The 15,697-nt window shown below is 41.2% G+C and overlaps 1 protein-coding gene across 3 annotated transcripts in view; it reads left to right on the top strand.

Annotated features, from left to right (window-relative positions):
• dock11 (dedicator of cytokinesis 11) overlaps window positions 1–15,697 on the top strand; it is a 58,392-nt gene that overhangs the window by 10,705 nt on the left and 31,990 nt on the right. For all 3 annotated transcript variants that reach the window (XM_046381306.1, XM_046381305.1, XM_046381304.1), the window contains exons 8-21: window positions 737–920; window positions 1,851–1,930; window positions 3,203–3,286; window positions 3,538–3,678; window positions 4,769–5,029; window positions 8,069–8,191; window positions 8,289–8,371; window positions 9,170–9,292; window positions 9,475–9,551; window positions 10,501–10,685; window positions 10,849–10,914; window positions 13,468–13,560; window positions 15,106–15,229; window positions 15,409–15,521. In XM_046381306.1, the coding sequence (XP_046237262.1) occupies window positions 737–920; window positions 1,851–1,930; window positions 3,203–3,286; window positions 3,538–3,678; window positions 4,769–5,029; window positions 8,069–8,191; window positions 8,289–8,371; window positions 9,170–9,292; window positions 9,475–9,551; window positions 10,501–10,685; window positions 10,849–10,914; window positions 13,468–13,560; window positions 15,106–15,229; window positions 15,409–15,521 (1,737 nt within the window). The remainder of the gene's footprint in view (window positions 1–736; window positions 921–1,850; window positions 1,931–3,202; window positions 3,287–3,537; window positions 3,679–4,768; window positions 5,030–8,068; window positions 8,192–8,288; window positions 8,372–9,169; window positions 9,293–9,474; window positions 9,552–10,500; window positions 10,686–10,848; window positions 10,915–13,467; window positions 13,561–15,105; window positions 15,230–15,408; window positions 15,522–15,697) is intronic.

Genomic DNA, 15,697 nt, shown 5'->3' with positions numbered 1-15,697 from the left:
GCAAGAGGCAGTGAATACACAGCTGGGAATACTGCAGTAACAGTAGCAGCAGCTTTTTTTCAACCCTTAGGCTTTCAATATACTGTAGTTTGTTTAATCAAACTGTGAGTATTGTCTCTCCGTCTGTGAGTTTTCTGTTCTTGGCACAAGCTCTTACTCTTATGAAAAATCAGTGTATTTCTTAGTCTCGCCACGCTCCGGGGGATTTTAGCCACTTTGATTGGATAGATTTACTGCATTCCATCGACTTGGGCAGAAAAGTCCAGTTCTGGCAGATTATGAGAGGCTGCTGACATTGGCTCATGGCACAGGCTGGTACCTCATTCAGGTCTGCGCTGAGCAGACAGGCTGCCAGGAAGCTTTCAGCTTGATGAATACAGTCAGAAGATAAATGAGAAGAGTGCAGAGACTCGTTCTGACTAGTGGGTTTAATGGGGAGGCCTGTGGAGTATGGTGTGTATGTGATGTACAGCATGTTTTGCACCTGATAGACATTAGCATTTATGTGACTTTGGATGTTTGAAGCCATCTCAAACACTGTGCAAGCAAAAATCACATTGTTATTTGTCATGAAATGTTTTGATCAGAAAAATCCGCGCAATGACTAAATGATAAGAGCACTCCTCTTATTACCAGAATATAGGCTGCTCTTTTATCCATCGTTCCTGTTTTGTTTGGGGAAAAATGAAACTTCAAATGAAAATAAAATAAAATACAACAACTCTTCTCCCCTCAGAGCCCCAAGATGCGACGTAATGGCTTCGAGTTGAAGATGCAAGACCGCTACAGCCACTTCCTGGCGGCAGACAGCGAAGCAGAGATGGAGGAGTGGGTGGCCACGCTGAAACAGGCTCTGCAGAGCAGCACTGAAGCCAGTCAGGACAGGAGGAACGGTGCAGAGACACTGGACTGTGCCCTGGGTTAGTTACACTGCACCTACATCTCAGAAAAACAAAACAAAAAACCCCCAAAAAACCCTTGTTATACTCAAATGCCCAGATCAGCTTTCAGACAGCCTATTATTTACATTGAAAAGTTGCTGTAGAGTCACAGTCCATTTAGCTAATAATAATAATAGCATGTTTGAACATAATCTCTGAGCCTTTGCTTAGTGGTTGCCAGAGTTACAGTAATCCCTCTCTCTGGCAGTGGAGGGAGTCCAAAATGCCCCTGAATTTAAGTCCTGTGTTATGACATGTTAATGGCTTCCATATTACAGTGATTCATAGGCATTAAATAGGCTTAACACTATACCTGTAGTTGCTGTCAGTAGAGAGATAGACATGATATGCTTGCACATAAAATTCTTCTAAAAGGTATTCGATGGTGTGGGCACAAGTAACTCAAATTTCAAGATTCTAAAGATGGTTTTCAGCTGTTCATCTCAAGTGTGGGTCTCTTTAGGGGGCAGATATCATAAATTGTTGAACTCCTTGGCTGTCCTGAGCTGTGGAGGAACACCAGCACTTTAGGCAGTTTGCCTATGTCTTTCAAGCATCTGTGGGCCCCTTTTTCATATAATAATATACTTTGCAGAATGTTCGCGTGGAATCCAATACATTTAGCTTGGTCACAAAACTTCAAGATGCTGATGAGCAATTGGGAGCCCATCCAGAAAAATGGAAAGTTCACTCAGTCCTTTACCTGGGAGTCGACAGAATAGGGAATGGCCTTCTTTTGAATTGGCCAGTTGACTGTAAGATATTAGTTAGGCCCTGCCAGCCTTGCAGTGGAGTCATTAAGGAAACATTGAGTGAGCAGAGCATTTTGCAGTAAGCGTGATTTGTGGTCAGACTGGGTTTCTGTGTCATCTCCATATTCATGCACGTATTGCTGTTCTGTTCAATCAGATGACGACACTGCCAGCCAGGGTAAAGGTGAGAGCCTGCTGGAGAGCCTGGGGAGGAGCTTACACCCTGAACTTTTGAAGGTATGAAGGCCGTATTGATTCAGAGTGACTGGCTGAGTTAGTTAGAACACAGAGACATTTGAGAAATGTGTGTTTGGTGCATATATTGGTGTGTAAGAAAATATCGTGTAAATGTGAAATACATACACTTGAGTATTGCGATATTATTTAATCTCAAAAAACACTACTTATTTTTAATTAACAGTTCCTATGCAAAGATGTTTTGCAGTGGTTTATTTTATGTGTGCTGTTATTAACACTACACTACTGCACTTGCTTAAAGTCAACCCCTGTGTCATGATATGTATCATAATGCCAGATTCTTGCCAATACGCAGCCTTATTTGGCAAGTTAATTGTCTATCTATTATGGGCAGGTTTCTTTAAGTAATTATTATTTTTCATTTTATTTTATATTATTATTTATTTTTTATTGTGCTTATCACTACAAAGTTAGTGAAGAAGAATTTAATGAAAGCAAGAGAAATATATCTCAGAGTTTTTATATCAGACCGCATTCTTTTGTTTTTAAACGTCTACATGATAGAAGAACCACAGAGGAGCAGCTCGTGTGGGGCTCTGTTGTTCTGTTTGAGTCTGTTTTCTAAGCCTGAGAAGAGCAGTATTCACCCCACAGAGGCCGTGCCGTTTTATTATGCCTGTAAACCCAAAGCTACACACAGACAACAAAGCCCTCTGTGCTGCTGTTTCACTCTGTTTGCTCTGGGCCACTCCAGCACAGCTTTTCCCTCTCCATGCAGAAGATCACTTGAGTTTGACTGCAAGCTAGTCACAGTGAGAGCAGAAACAAGGGGTGGAGAAGCGGGGAAGGAGATGGATTAGGGCTCTTACCGTGGCCCGAGGCTTTGATTTGTTTGTCTCCATTAGATGCCTGTCTCGCTCCTTCTGTTTAGGTCTCCAGACTGCTTGTCTTCTTCTCTGTCTCTTCTGTCTGTATTTGTGTTGTTTTCCTGGCAAAGTTCCTATTGTCCTTTTTCCCTAAAATTACCCCCTTTTCGTTGTCTGACAGTCGCAGTGAATATGTGTTAGGAATTGCAAAAATAGTCAAGTAATGATAAGATACTAAATGACATTATGTTTATGCAGTAGGGACATCTCTCCAATATAATAATTTAAAACTAAAAGTTATACAATTAAAATTCCATTTACATAACGAAATAAAATGACTTATGACTTGCTTAATAAAAAATTAAGCAAATCAATTGACGTGACATTATTTCACCTACATTCTCCCTACGTGTGTGTGTGTGTGTGTGTGTGTGTGTGTACACAGTATGCCAGGGAGACAGACCAGCTCAATAAGATGAACAGGAATGAATGCAGACAAAAGCTCTTCTCTCTGGATCCTGAGACACAGGTATGCTGTAGAAGATGCTTCTTTGAACACATGGTTGACTTATTTATTCCACTATTGATTCTGTTTAGTCTGACTGTTTGATCTCCACCACTTACATCGTTTCCTTCTCCTTTGTCCTCTTCCTTTCTCCCTCCACATGCTTCTCTTCACTCATCCTCTCTACCGGATCAATCTTCTTTTTTTTTCTTGTCGTTTTTATTCTCTTGCCTTCATGCCTCCTGTTCCCCTCCTCCCTTCTGTCCGTTATCCAGAGGCTGGACTTTTCAGGCATCGAGCCAGATGTGAAGCCATTCGAGGAACGTTTTGGCCGTCGTATCGTGGTCGGCTGCCATGACCTGACCTTCAGTCTCCAGGGCTGTGTTAGCGAAAAGGGTGACGGTGTCCTTACCAACGTATGTCATTGCTTTACTCCCACTGCAAAGATTCAGTTTATATTCTACTTATATGACTGTGCTGCTATGCTTCACCCTGTGCTATTAAACCTTTCATAATGAAACAGATCACCTAACACTCATAAAATACATTAAAACAAAGTAAGGTAACCAGTGAAAATACCTTGCTTGTGGTTTTGTCTGTTTGCTGTTTGTTTGTATCTATTCACAACACACAATTTCCGTTTTCACACCACACACCTTCCAGCATGCTCCCTTTCTGCAGTGCTGCCCTACATAATATAACTTCATAATTCATGTTGGTCTGTCTGGAATCAATGGATGTAACCAGGCCAAAAGAGGACAGCACAACTAGATATTGTTCTCATTTAGTTAAGGATAAGGATTTTTCAGTGTGGAATCAGTGAAGTGCTTCTGGTAGCATGAGGCAACAGTCTGGAGAACATGTGAGCTCCACCTTTAATCAGAGTGCATTGCTGTAGTCATAAAACGCTGAGTTCGACCTCCTCTTCCTGTTCGCTGCTGCATTAGAGGGGCTGGTTGGAGAACTGAAGTGATTCATATTTGTGGTTTGTAGGCAGCATGCCCTCTCTTTCCCTCCTGTTCTTTCTTCCTTGCTTTCCTTCCACGGTCTCTGATAGTTTTAATGTATTGGATGGAGGGAGAATTGTCCACCATGCAGGAACCTTTTGCACTTGGTCATTCAAAAATGTGAGGGAGGGAGGCCTACTGTAGAGTCCATGTCTGTTTTCAATGGGAGTGAGCTAATATTTGTAGGAGATGCACACAAAGCCAATAGTTTTTAGAATGTTTATATAATTATTCTGACGTATTTGGGCAGTTAAGTTGTAAAATGTCATGCTGCTATTAGTTTTAGAGCAAAAAGTGATTTTGTTGTCATCCAATGTGTCATCCTAAAATTTCTGGGAAAATGAAACTCTGGGGTGAATTCTTAGTTGGGGAGATTAAGCTAAATAAATTTAGCATGTAACTGGATATACAGGAGTTAAATCTGGGGATATTATAAAGCCAGGCTGATTTATTGAAGTGTGAAAAGCCCTTAAAGAAGAATCTCTCTGCTGAAACCCAGGTGGAACCATTCTTCATCAGCCTCGCACTCTTTGACCTTTCCAAGAGCTGCAAGATCTCGGCGGACTTCCACGTTGACCTCAACCCGCCCTGCGTCAGAGAGATGCTGACCGACACCTCCGGCCAGCTCTCTCCTTCATCGGATTCAGAAGGTGGTGGAGGAGGAGGGTGTGGAGTCATGGTGAATGGAGACTCAGGGAAAGGGAACGGTTTGCCTGCTCTTCAGAGGGTGTCGGAGGCTCTGCTGCGCTTCCCTACACAGGTAGGATTTTTTTTTTTTTTCAGACAAGCTGTTTGAATGAGGAAGTGAGTCTACTTGACTCACTCACAGTGAATAGCAGAATTGGGTGTGAAGCCTGAATCACTGCAGATCAAGGTGTGAATAACAAAATGTTCCATTCTTTGTAAAATATTTTGACGCCAGTATCCTCTTAAAAAAACCCCAAAACAAAACTAAACAGATTCCAACTAACATTAAGTCATTAAATAAAATTTGTAAGTTTACTTGTCTTGCGTTTTAGAACAACCAAAATACTTAAACATTCAAACAATACTGCAGAAAATATAAATACCAAGAGTAAAACCAATGGAAAATTTGACGGAATAAAGGCAGTGTTGATCAAAACAAGACTGATATATTATAGAATACATATTAGAAAATGTGAAAAATGGGTGAAACATGCTAGTAATTTTGTTATACATATACTTTAGTTATTCAGAAGTCTTTAGTGGAGCCAATGCTGTTCTCTCTGTTGAGTTCAGTCTATGATATCATTAATTTTCTCTTTGTAGCTATTGATCTTAGTGTCTTCTGGTTGTTTCTTGTATTTGGTTCAGATTGTGCAGGTTAAGGTACTTTGTGACATCAGAAACCAGACAAAACGGTTACAGGTGAAGACAGACGTAAGAGAATCCATTAAGCTAAAGCATTTTCTTTACCTCTGTGTCCATCTAAAGACGACAATGAATTGACTACTTGAAACATACCCGTGTAGTTCAAAGGGTTATATTTACAGGAAGCCCCACTGTCTGATGTGTCCTCGGAGGACCTTTCAATACAGAAGTCTTCTGAAACAGAGCATGTGGAAGCATGAATACAAAGGTTAATGCACATAAAATACAAGCTAAAATCTAAAAAGCTTTTCATAGCTACATTTTACAAGAAATATGCTAAGGCTTTAAAATTGAATCGCCACAATCTGCAGTGGAATATTATTCACACCCTACATTTTCCAAACCTCATCAGGCTGTGGTTGGATGCTGCCCACAGTCCTGCCTTCTGCTGAAAATGTGACTGACTGCTGAACTGACATTTATGTCTGTAAAACGGCTCAGCATTCATATGCTTGCTGCAGTTGGCCTGACTGGGACAAGGGATAAGTAACCATGTGAATCCCCTACTGACCTCTTACATCAGAAGACTGCTGACACTGTGATGACTTCCTGATTCATCCAAATCCATGATAACGTTTTTTTTTTGTTTTTTTTTTATTGATTTCTGACTGGTAATCAGTGTGCTGTGCTTTGAGTTTTTGTTCCACTGTAGTACTTCCAGATGATAAGCATGTCTCCAGACAATGATTGGTCTATGTACAGCCTCTAAAAACTACAGGATCCACATGAGGCCTCAGTTTAGCTCATTCAGCTAGCATTTGCAAGTGATTTCGGGCTCCCTTAGGTTTGCTAAATTTCTGCCAAGCAAAGAGCTAAGTGCTTTGTGATGTCAGCTTTATGTCTTGTCACTTCGCTATGCTGTGTTTGAAGTCCAGAGTTTATTTTGGAAAGAGTAATGCCCATGTGTGATTGTTGCTCTTGGCTCATTCAGAACTACTGCAGGTGCTGTGAGCTCATCACCCACACAAACACACATGATCCTGTTCCTCAACTCTGGCTCCTCGGCCCATTAATGTGATTAACTCACTCAGAGAGACCAGTGCCTGTTGTAAATTAGCGGCAGTTAGGTTATAAAACGCTCTCAGAAACTCATTTTCCCTTTCCGTGACTAGAGACACGACCTAGCTATCGTAACAACAGATTGAAAACAGAAACAACTTGAAGGTGAGAAGTCCGAGATGAATTAGACTCACAAACAGAAACAGTATCACTAATAGAGAATATAGCAGCCAGTAGCAGGGCTGACGGTTTTAACACAGTTTGAAAGATGTGAAGACAAATTAAAACAACCAGTTCAAAATGTCCAGTTTATGGCCTTAATGTCATGTTCTGCCAGCCAACATCTGTGAAAGTTCTACACTAGCAGAACACACACGTCATCTGGACACACACATACAAACACGTGCATACAAACAGAGCAGGCTCTACCTCTGTGATTAGTATGCTATTATAGCTTGTCAGGCCACAGTTTAATTTAGGTGCATTGGGTGTGGCCCAAGGACAGAGCCTCTGCTACTCGTATCTCTCCACAGCATTAGCAGATCTCAGGAAGCCAGAGTCACCATTTCAGTTCATTACATTATTCACAAATCTAACCCTTTTGTCTACATGTGAATATTAAGGGGTTCCAGCATTTTCTCTCAGCTAAGAACCGACAGTAGGACGGTGTAAAAAGGAGGTGTGACACAGCTATTGTGCAAAGTTCATGGCAAGGACTTCAGCAGCAAATCATGATGCCAAACCAGAAGCAGCTGTGAGTGATTGTGTTAAAACCATGAAAATGTGTGAATGAGGACGGGCAGTATTCTGGCTTATAGTGTAGCCAGGGAGAGTGTCTGCCTGACTGGCTCTTTGCTAGTCTCTTCTAAGATGTGTATTATTAATGCACTTTGTGAGGTCTGTTTCTATTTTGATTTAAAGCTGCATTTGCCTGGTGGCGCAGCTGTTCCTTTGGCTGCGTTATCAAACTCCCTTACATATGCTGAAACTGTTCACATTAATATGACCAGCATTGTCATGTGTGAATATAATTTCTATCCACTTGAGATTGTTTGTGTTAACTGACACTACAAGCTTAAAGACAGCCCCATCTCATCAGAACAAAAATAGATGTGAGCCCCATGTGGTTTTCCTGTATAACTTTCAGCTAACAGCAGCTACTTCCCTCTGCAGTTAATGAAGACTGAAAAAACAAGTTTGAATTGTTGATGATTGCTTCTTTGTTTGAGTAACCAGCAGTGTGGATGAAGCGGTTTCTCCTCAGATCCATGTATCCACTATTGTAGGGAAATAAGCTCATTAGTCTGTTGATACACCTTACAACCACAATGTTATTGTTGTTTGCCAGCTATATCATTAAGTCCCTGCTAAGTAGCCTCCTCACTCCATTTCTCCCTCTTTCCTCCAGGGTATCTTTTCAGTGACCAACCCCCATGCAGATATCTTCCTAGTGGCCCGAATAGAGAAGGTGTTACAGAACGGCATCACACACTGCGCCGAACCATACATCAAGACCTCCGACATCAACAAGGTGTGCTGCCCTTGCTTTTCATCTCATTCAAACAACAGCAGTGTGACATTCTGTCTTTTCTGTTTTGTGTTGATTTTCTGTTTGTCCGTCTCTGCAGACTGCTCAGAAGGTGCTCAAAGCTGCCAAGCAGACATGCCAACGCTTGGGCCAGTACAGGATGCCATTTGCCTGGGCTGCCAAGTAAGACAGGAATAATTCATGAGTGAAAATATTGCCCTGTAATGAATCTGTTCAGATTGTTTTGAAATGGCCTAATGCATTTGAGAAATCATCATCATCATAAGATAATACAATGGATTTCAAAATCTAAAAGTCTCTTCACTTATAATGTGTGTGTTTAAATGTCACATATCCTCTATATGCCTCAACAGGTTTCCAGGTGTGAAATCAGGTTCATCATCAATTCCATGCCAAGATATTACAAATATTGAATGTAGGGCAAGCTAGAAAAGCCTCTGATACATTTAACCCAGGACATATTACAATGTAAAAGGTGTTTCCGGTGCTTTTGATGGAACAGATCCATTTCTATTTTACTCAATTAAGCTGTTGACAGGCTGCGTAACACTTTGTGGAAACACAATTTGAAGCTAATTTTTAATGCGTCAAGTTTTTTTTTTTCCTTCAATTTTCCATGCAAGTAACGCCAGTGATGATGAGTTGGGTTCAGTTGACCTTTACGCAGTGTTGTCCCTTAATGCATCCTGTGTAAACAGAGATGGAGGAGTGATGCTGCTGCTGCTAACAGGAAATGTTCCGATACAAGTTTTTCCTTCCCAGCCCTACCACTTGTCTGGTCAAACATTGTCAGTGTTTAAAAACAGCTCAAGATGATCACTTATTTCGTGCATCACCAACTCAATGCGCTGATATTTGACAAGCACTGCTAAGCATTTTTCTGCCTCATGCATTGGAAATGTGAATATTTGGCTGTTTGGCAGGAGGAAGTTGCTGTAGTCATGTGTAATATGTTTCCAGGCAGGTGTTCAAAGACGCTCAAGGCAGCCTGGACATGGATGGGAAGTTTTCTCCTCTTTACCGCCAGGACAGCAGCAAAATCTCCACTGATGACATCATCAAGCTGCTGGCCGACATCAGGAAGTGAGTCATGACCACTCTTCTGCTATTTTAGCTGAGGCATAGCTACTGTAGCCCCTGCATGTTGGCCTTGTTTGAGTGTGTACTTCAAATGGTATTGCTTACCTTTGGTAGCAACTCAGGATTTAGCTCCTCTCATCAATAGATAGCAGTTTGTAAATTTTGAATTTCTTTTTACTTGTCAGGCCAGAGAAGAGCAAGCTTCAGACCATCCCTGGACAGCTGAATGTCACCATTGAGTGTGTCCCACCTGATTTCTCAAGTATGTTGTCATTTCTAAATGCTCCCTGTATCTCTGCTGTGACAGGGAACTCGAGTGCCAGCCTTGAAATCCCACTACACACTGCACAATGTGAAGACACAATATGACACAGTATGAAGCAGCTGCTGCTAATGCATTTCTTTTTTTTCCACTGAGAAATATTATTTATTTCAAATGACTTTAAATTAAATCCTGCAGTCAACAGCTTTGTTGTACTTCAATTGGAAGCTACAAATTTAGCTGTGGAGTCATTCATTATATTCTGTGCAGAGTTATTTGAGCCTGCTGTTTAACACAGAAAAAGAATCCTGCTTTGCTGTGATCTCTTGTACATCTACAGTTCCACCATTTTCACTGCTGCCACCTAGGCTGTGGTATATCAAAAAATGGAAGAAGCTTGAGTTTTTTGATCATCTAGAGTACCATCAAACAATACAAACACATGCAAAGAGCAAACTTGTGGTTCCCTCACGGTACATGTAAGAAAACATGCCTGTTCCTAGAAAGAAAATGACTGGCAGGGAGTGAAAGTCAGTTATTAGGATCACAAAGCAGGATCAAGGGAAGTAAAAGAAGGAGCATTTAAGGTAATGGAGTGTAGCCACATTGAGGAAAAAGCATGATTTACTAAATGATAAATCATGTCTTGTTGCGCCAATAGCAGCGATAAAAGAAAGTGCTCAGAAGCCCTGCCAGGAAGTACTCAAGATAATTCTAAATTATCTGTTACTAATGATTTCTGGGCAAACTAAAACTAAAGCTCTTGCCTGTCTTCGTAATCAATATGAATATGTGAGTTTACAGTGATGAGCAGTTTGGGCATTTGTAATATATTTAGCTCACAGATATACTGACTGAGCTGGTAGTTGACTCTTTGAGACGGTGCCAGAGACAGGAAGTGGAGCGGTGGAGCTTTGGTTCCCTAACTAACTCGCACTCTGTCCCCCAGATACGGTGACTTCCTCTTACATTCCCGTTAAGCCCTTCGAGGATGGCTGCGAGCGGGTGTCAGTGGAGATTGAGGAGTTTCTCCCCGAGGAAGCCAAGTACAACTGCCCCTTCACCACATACAAGAACCAGCTCTACATCTACCCCCTGCAGCTAAAATATGACAACCAGAAGGCCTTCACTAAGGTGTGTGGAGTTCAGAGAGAGAGAGAGAGCGCAGATTGTGTGAAAGTGAAATTTGTTTTGGAATGAATCATCCATCAGTGATTTGACTCAGTGGATTTCATTCATTGATAACTTGCACTGTTGTGTGCGTTGAGTGACCGATGTAACGTTCTCTCCATGTCAGGCTAGAAACATTGCAGTCTGCACCCAGTTCCGGGATTCAGACGAGGAAGGAGCTGCCCCTTTAAAGGTGAGCTGTATGAACTGTATACATTGTAATATATAAACTGCTGCACATGCCAGTGATGCACACAGTTGGGGTCTATTCACAGATCATTTTTGCAGATATATTAAGTTTTAGGGCCACAAGAGCTAAAATTCTGAGAAAAGATGAAATATTCTACCTTCTTATCAAAGATTTGAGGAAGCTGAAATGAATGGCAGCCGTTTACATGATTTATGAGTCAATAAAATAAAAAAATAATACTGTCTTTATTCTTGAAAGGTTGTCTTACCAGCGCCCCAAAGACACAGAGAGCTGTCACATATCGGAAAGACTAACAAAGAATTTGAAAAATTTAATTCTTTTAGAGTTACAAACACTTGAAATGAAATCCTCCAGTAAATCAACGAACTGCTGTGTTTCTCATTTAGAGGCGCAACGTAGGAACAAGAAGTTTAGAGACATCAACATCATCCATGCGTCTGTATAAGTTGATAATATTTCTGTCAAAAAGCATTTCCAAGACGCAAATAGCAGAACGTTCAGGTGGAAGGAGGGGGAGGGGGTAGTCACATAATACAGAGATGTTTGGACTGAACAGAGGAAATCAAGCAGAACGCAAAGACAGAAAGAAAAAAGGATGGACGAGATTAGCAGGAGCCAGGTGCAGATGCCTAAAAAACAATAATACTGTCATGAAAAATTACGCAATGTCCTAAGTCACCTTTGATCAACAGCAGAGACCTCACACATGATAAACTACTCATTTTATTGTTTTTCGCAAAGTGGAAGTAAGAGTGTAGCAGAGGGGCCAGAGAAGGAGAAAGGAAAAGCTCTCAAAAGCTGGTTATTATAGCTGGCAAGTGAAGATAATGAATGGTCACTCTTTTTTTCTCTCTTCTCCTCTCTATTTCTCTCTGGCCACACATGTCAAATATTTGTGGGTGGAAACAGTCATCAAAGCACTACAAATTGTTTTCCTTTTCACTTTTCCAGGATAACGGAGAAATAGAAATTCTCCGACTTCAGCCGCCAAAACATTTACAGTTGGTGCTCACGATTTAGACAGTCCAGACAGACAGATCTGCACGCAGTCTTGCGTATCATATCACTGATTCCTCACACACGAATGTACAGTCTGGTTTCAAACTAATGTCTGAAGTTCAGTGAGACAGAAAGTTGTTTACTAACAGTGAGCGGGAGCCAGCAGCACACCTCTCAGGAGATTTTAATCAGAGGCAGGAGAGGAAGCTCAGGGAGTTTCTGGATTTTACACAAGACTCAATCTGGAAGGGAGGAAATTCTTCTGAAGTGTCCAGGAACGGAAACAAAGATTTCCCAGAGGCTGTGAATTGACAATACATCAATCTCTGCTGCCTTCCAAACTGTTGTATTTGTCATGATCAATTGTTGACCAATCAAGATTACATTCTTGAGCTCAGGTTTGATTTATTTGTGGACTTGAAAACTAGACCTGAAATTGTATTATATTCCTGAAAAATGAGTGGAAAATGCAATCGGAAAATGTTTGATTTTTAGTTGCGTGTGGTATGGCACACGTATGAACAGGTCCGCCTCTGACTGATAAGATCTGATTCAGCTCCTAAACCCTCATCCTGAGTGAGGTAATCAGGACTACCATCAGCCCTTTAAACTGGCAGCTCTAAGGGCTTCCTGGATGACCTCTTTTCACCTCTTCTGTGGTGGTACACAAACCATGTGCCTCTGTGCACCACTTGCAGTCTTACTCTACCTTGTGATCTGCAAGAACAGATCTTGGCCAAAATATCACCTCCACCACCTGACTTCTCAGACTGAGCTGAGAGCTAAACCCTGAGCCTCTCCCATCCTCCATGATCCAGCTCTTTTGTCTTTTTTTTTCTCATCCCGGCTCCTATCAGTCTCTGTTTTGATCATTTGGCTCCAGAACTCTGTCCTTCCTCTGGCCAGCACTGCTCATTATTGTTCATTAGAGATGACTGCAGTTGTTAGGATCCTAATTACTTTATCCAACCAGGCATCTGAACAGGTCTGAATGTTTTTTTTTGCTTCCCTTTTGTAGCCTCCTGTCATTAGAAATATCCTGACCTGGTCAAGCTTGAAGCGCAGGTTTTTTCCCATGGAACTTCTTTCTGCGTGGTCTGCTACTCTGAGACATAAGAGAGCTTTGCTTATGTAGTGTTTCTCCTAGACTTTGAGGGTATGTTCATAAGATACCCCACATTTGCATCTGTCGGTAGCTCTAGTTGACATTTGTGGGGATATAGGTTAATATCTATCATCACATGTAGAAGTGCTGTAAATGCTCATCCATGCTTTCTAAGGCCTGAAAATGCCGTCATTTTTATGATGAGGCCCCTCTTGTGAAGTTAGAGGCCCTGCTTTTGATCATTTTGAGTTCCCATTACTTGTTTCTTAATTGTTTAATCTGGTGATGCTTCAAATGTGCATACGATGAAGGGCTTGTACACCCACCACATATTCATCAAAATATTGTCAGTAATCACAGATTTCTGGGCGCTTGCACACAACATGAAAGTGCCAGAGTCAGAGTACTGATGTGGTTGCTTTGCCTTCCAGTGCATCTACGGCAAGCCGGGAGATTCACTCTTCACCAGCAGCACTTACGCACCCGTCCTGCACCACAATCAGAGCCCGGAGTTCTATGACGAGGTGAGACATTTTTCTCATTATCCTCATACCTCACTCACCCACTCAAGTTTCCTGCCATGTTGGATGCACTGATCAGCAGTTTTCACAAGCATGTCTGTTGCATAAAACTTTTAACACAAAAATGAAACAACCTGGAGAAACACTCATTCATCAGGTTACTGTAGCCGAATTCAACAGGAACTATAACACTCGTGAGAAGTGCAGCAGGAGTGACAATACCCTCAGCCAGCACTGAGATAATCCCATAAATCTGTCTCAGGGTAGAGCTGTGATCTCACACCAGACTGGCCAAACAGTTGTACACACCACTACACACACACACACGCACACGCACACACACATATGTACATATGAAGCCTGGAGCTCCGAAAGAACTACAGTCTGAATACTGTTAGAGAGGCGGAGCAGAGGGGTCCATATGGCCCTGATATCAAACAGATTAGGATCTTAAGAATCCCCACAAAGACCCACATGCAGAAGCGTACTGGGATTTACCTTTGCATGCTTCAGCTTCCAGTAACATCAGGGAGAATTTATCATCAAACAGAACATCAGTGATCTTTATCTTTTTAACATATTTTGCCTTCTTATTCTCTAAAGCGTCTTTTAATGAAATACTATACAAAATCCATTATTCTTATTGTTATACCTGTAATTAATGTACAAGAATTCTGACATTTCAGAAACTTTTATTCAGGACATTGGTGGTCTTCAAGTCTTTTTAGAATTTTAGGGATGTCTCTGACTTTCCAAAGAGATAACATTGAACATACTCACTGAATGATTCATAGTCGTGTCCTAAATTGAACAGCCACGATATTCATTCATGACATGGCATTTTTAAGGAATTTGTTGATTGCTACACTTGTATGAGTGATAAATGAGTTTTGTAGTTGCCTATGTGTCACTTCCTGTGAGAAAATCAGCATGTACAAACCAGTGCAGACACACAAGGAAGATACATTTCCTTGCTGTTACTGCCCCCTGGTGGATAATGTGGGTTTCACAAAAGATTTTTTTTTTTGTCAGGGATTCACTAATACTGTAGCACGTGTCCACATGTGTTAGCCTAAGAGCTAAATATCATTACAGTTTAAAATGCAAGCAGACTTTGCTCTTGTTTCACTAGGTATTAATTTAATGTCAAAAGAGAGGGGATTGAAAAGTTGCACCGCTTATTTCAATTATACATGGTAACGTGTGCATTCGACAACAGAGTCAACAGGATGCCCCAGCTCAATTAATTTTATCTCAATAGCTGCTAATGCTTTTCCAACATTGCCAGTAAAAGGACGTTCAAAGGGAAAGTGTTTTTTGAGATAAGATTTCCTGTAAGAGGAAACCTCTTCACTGTGACCAATAAAGCATGAAATAACTCTCTTTGCACTGGGGACAACTGTTGATATTGTTACAAGCAATGCTCTTTATAATCATTATGTTCCTGTTGTGGTGTCAAATTGAAGACTGAAATGGCTATTATTATTATTAATATTATTATTAAATGAATATTAAGCCTAAAACATTGACCTGCTCCACTGTACACAGGTGAAGATTGAGCTGCCTGTCCACATGCATGAGAAACACCACATCCTCTTCACCTTTTACCATATCAGCTGTGAGTCCAGCAGCAAGTCTAGCAGCAAGAAGAGAGAGGGAGTAGAGTCACTGGGTGAGTCAGCTGGGAAGTAGTCTCTGCCTGTATTTATATGTGTCGCAGTGTTGTCAATATACAGCATTTTAGATTTTTTAGTCTTTTGCTTATTTATTGAAATCATTGACTGGTATTTATTTTGTATCCCAATAAATGAGGCCTAGTAAGCCCAATACTGCTACTTTCATGTGTTCCAGTGGGTTACTCCTGGATGCCTTTGCTCAAAGATGGAAGGATGCAGTCAGTAGAGCTCCAGCTGCCTGTAGCAGCCACCTTGCCTCCTGGATACCTGTGTCAGGACACCAAAAAGGTACAGTTCTGTTCCCACAGACCAAGACTAGGAGCATTACATTTCCCACATTAATCAAAGTCCACTAATGGCTATGCAGGATGCATAAGCTAAAATGCAACATAAGAGGTGCAGAGGACTACAAATCAAACAATAAAATATATTGATGTTGATCTTTGCTTTAGCTCTTTGGTAGG

Source organism: Scatophagus argus, chromosome 23, assembly GCF_020382885.2.
Source record: "Scatophagus argus isolate fScaArg1 chromosome 23, fScaArg1.pri, whole genome shotgun sequence".
Classification (NCBI taxonomy): domain Eukaryota; kingdom Metazoa; phylum Chordata; class Actinopteri; family Scatophagidae; genus Scatophagus; species Scatophagus argus.
Note: the sequence above shows the minus strand (reverse complement) of the source record. Positions and strands in the feature narration are given on the sequence as shown.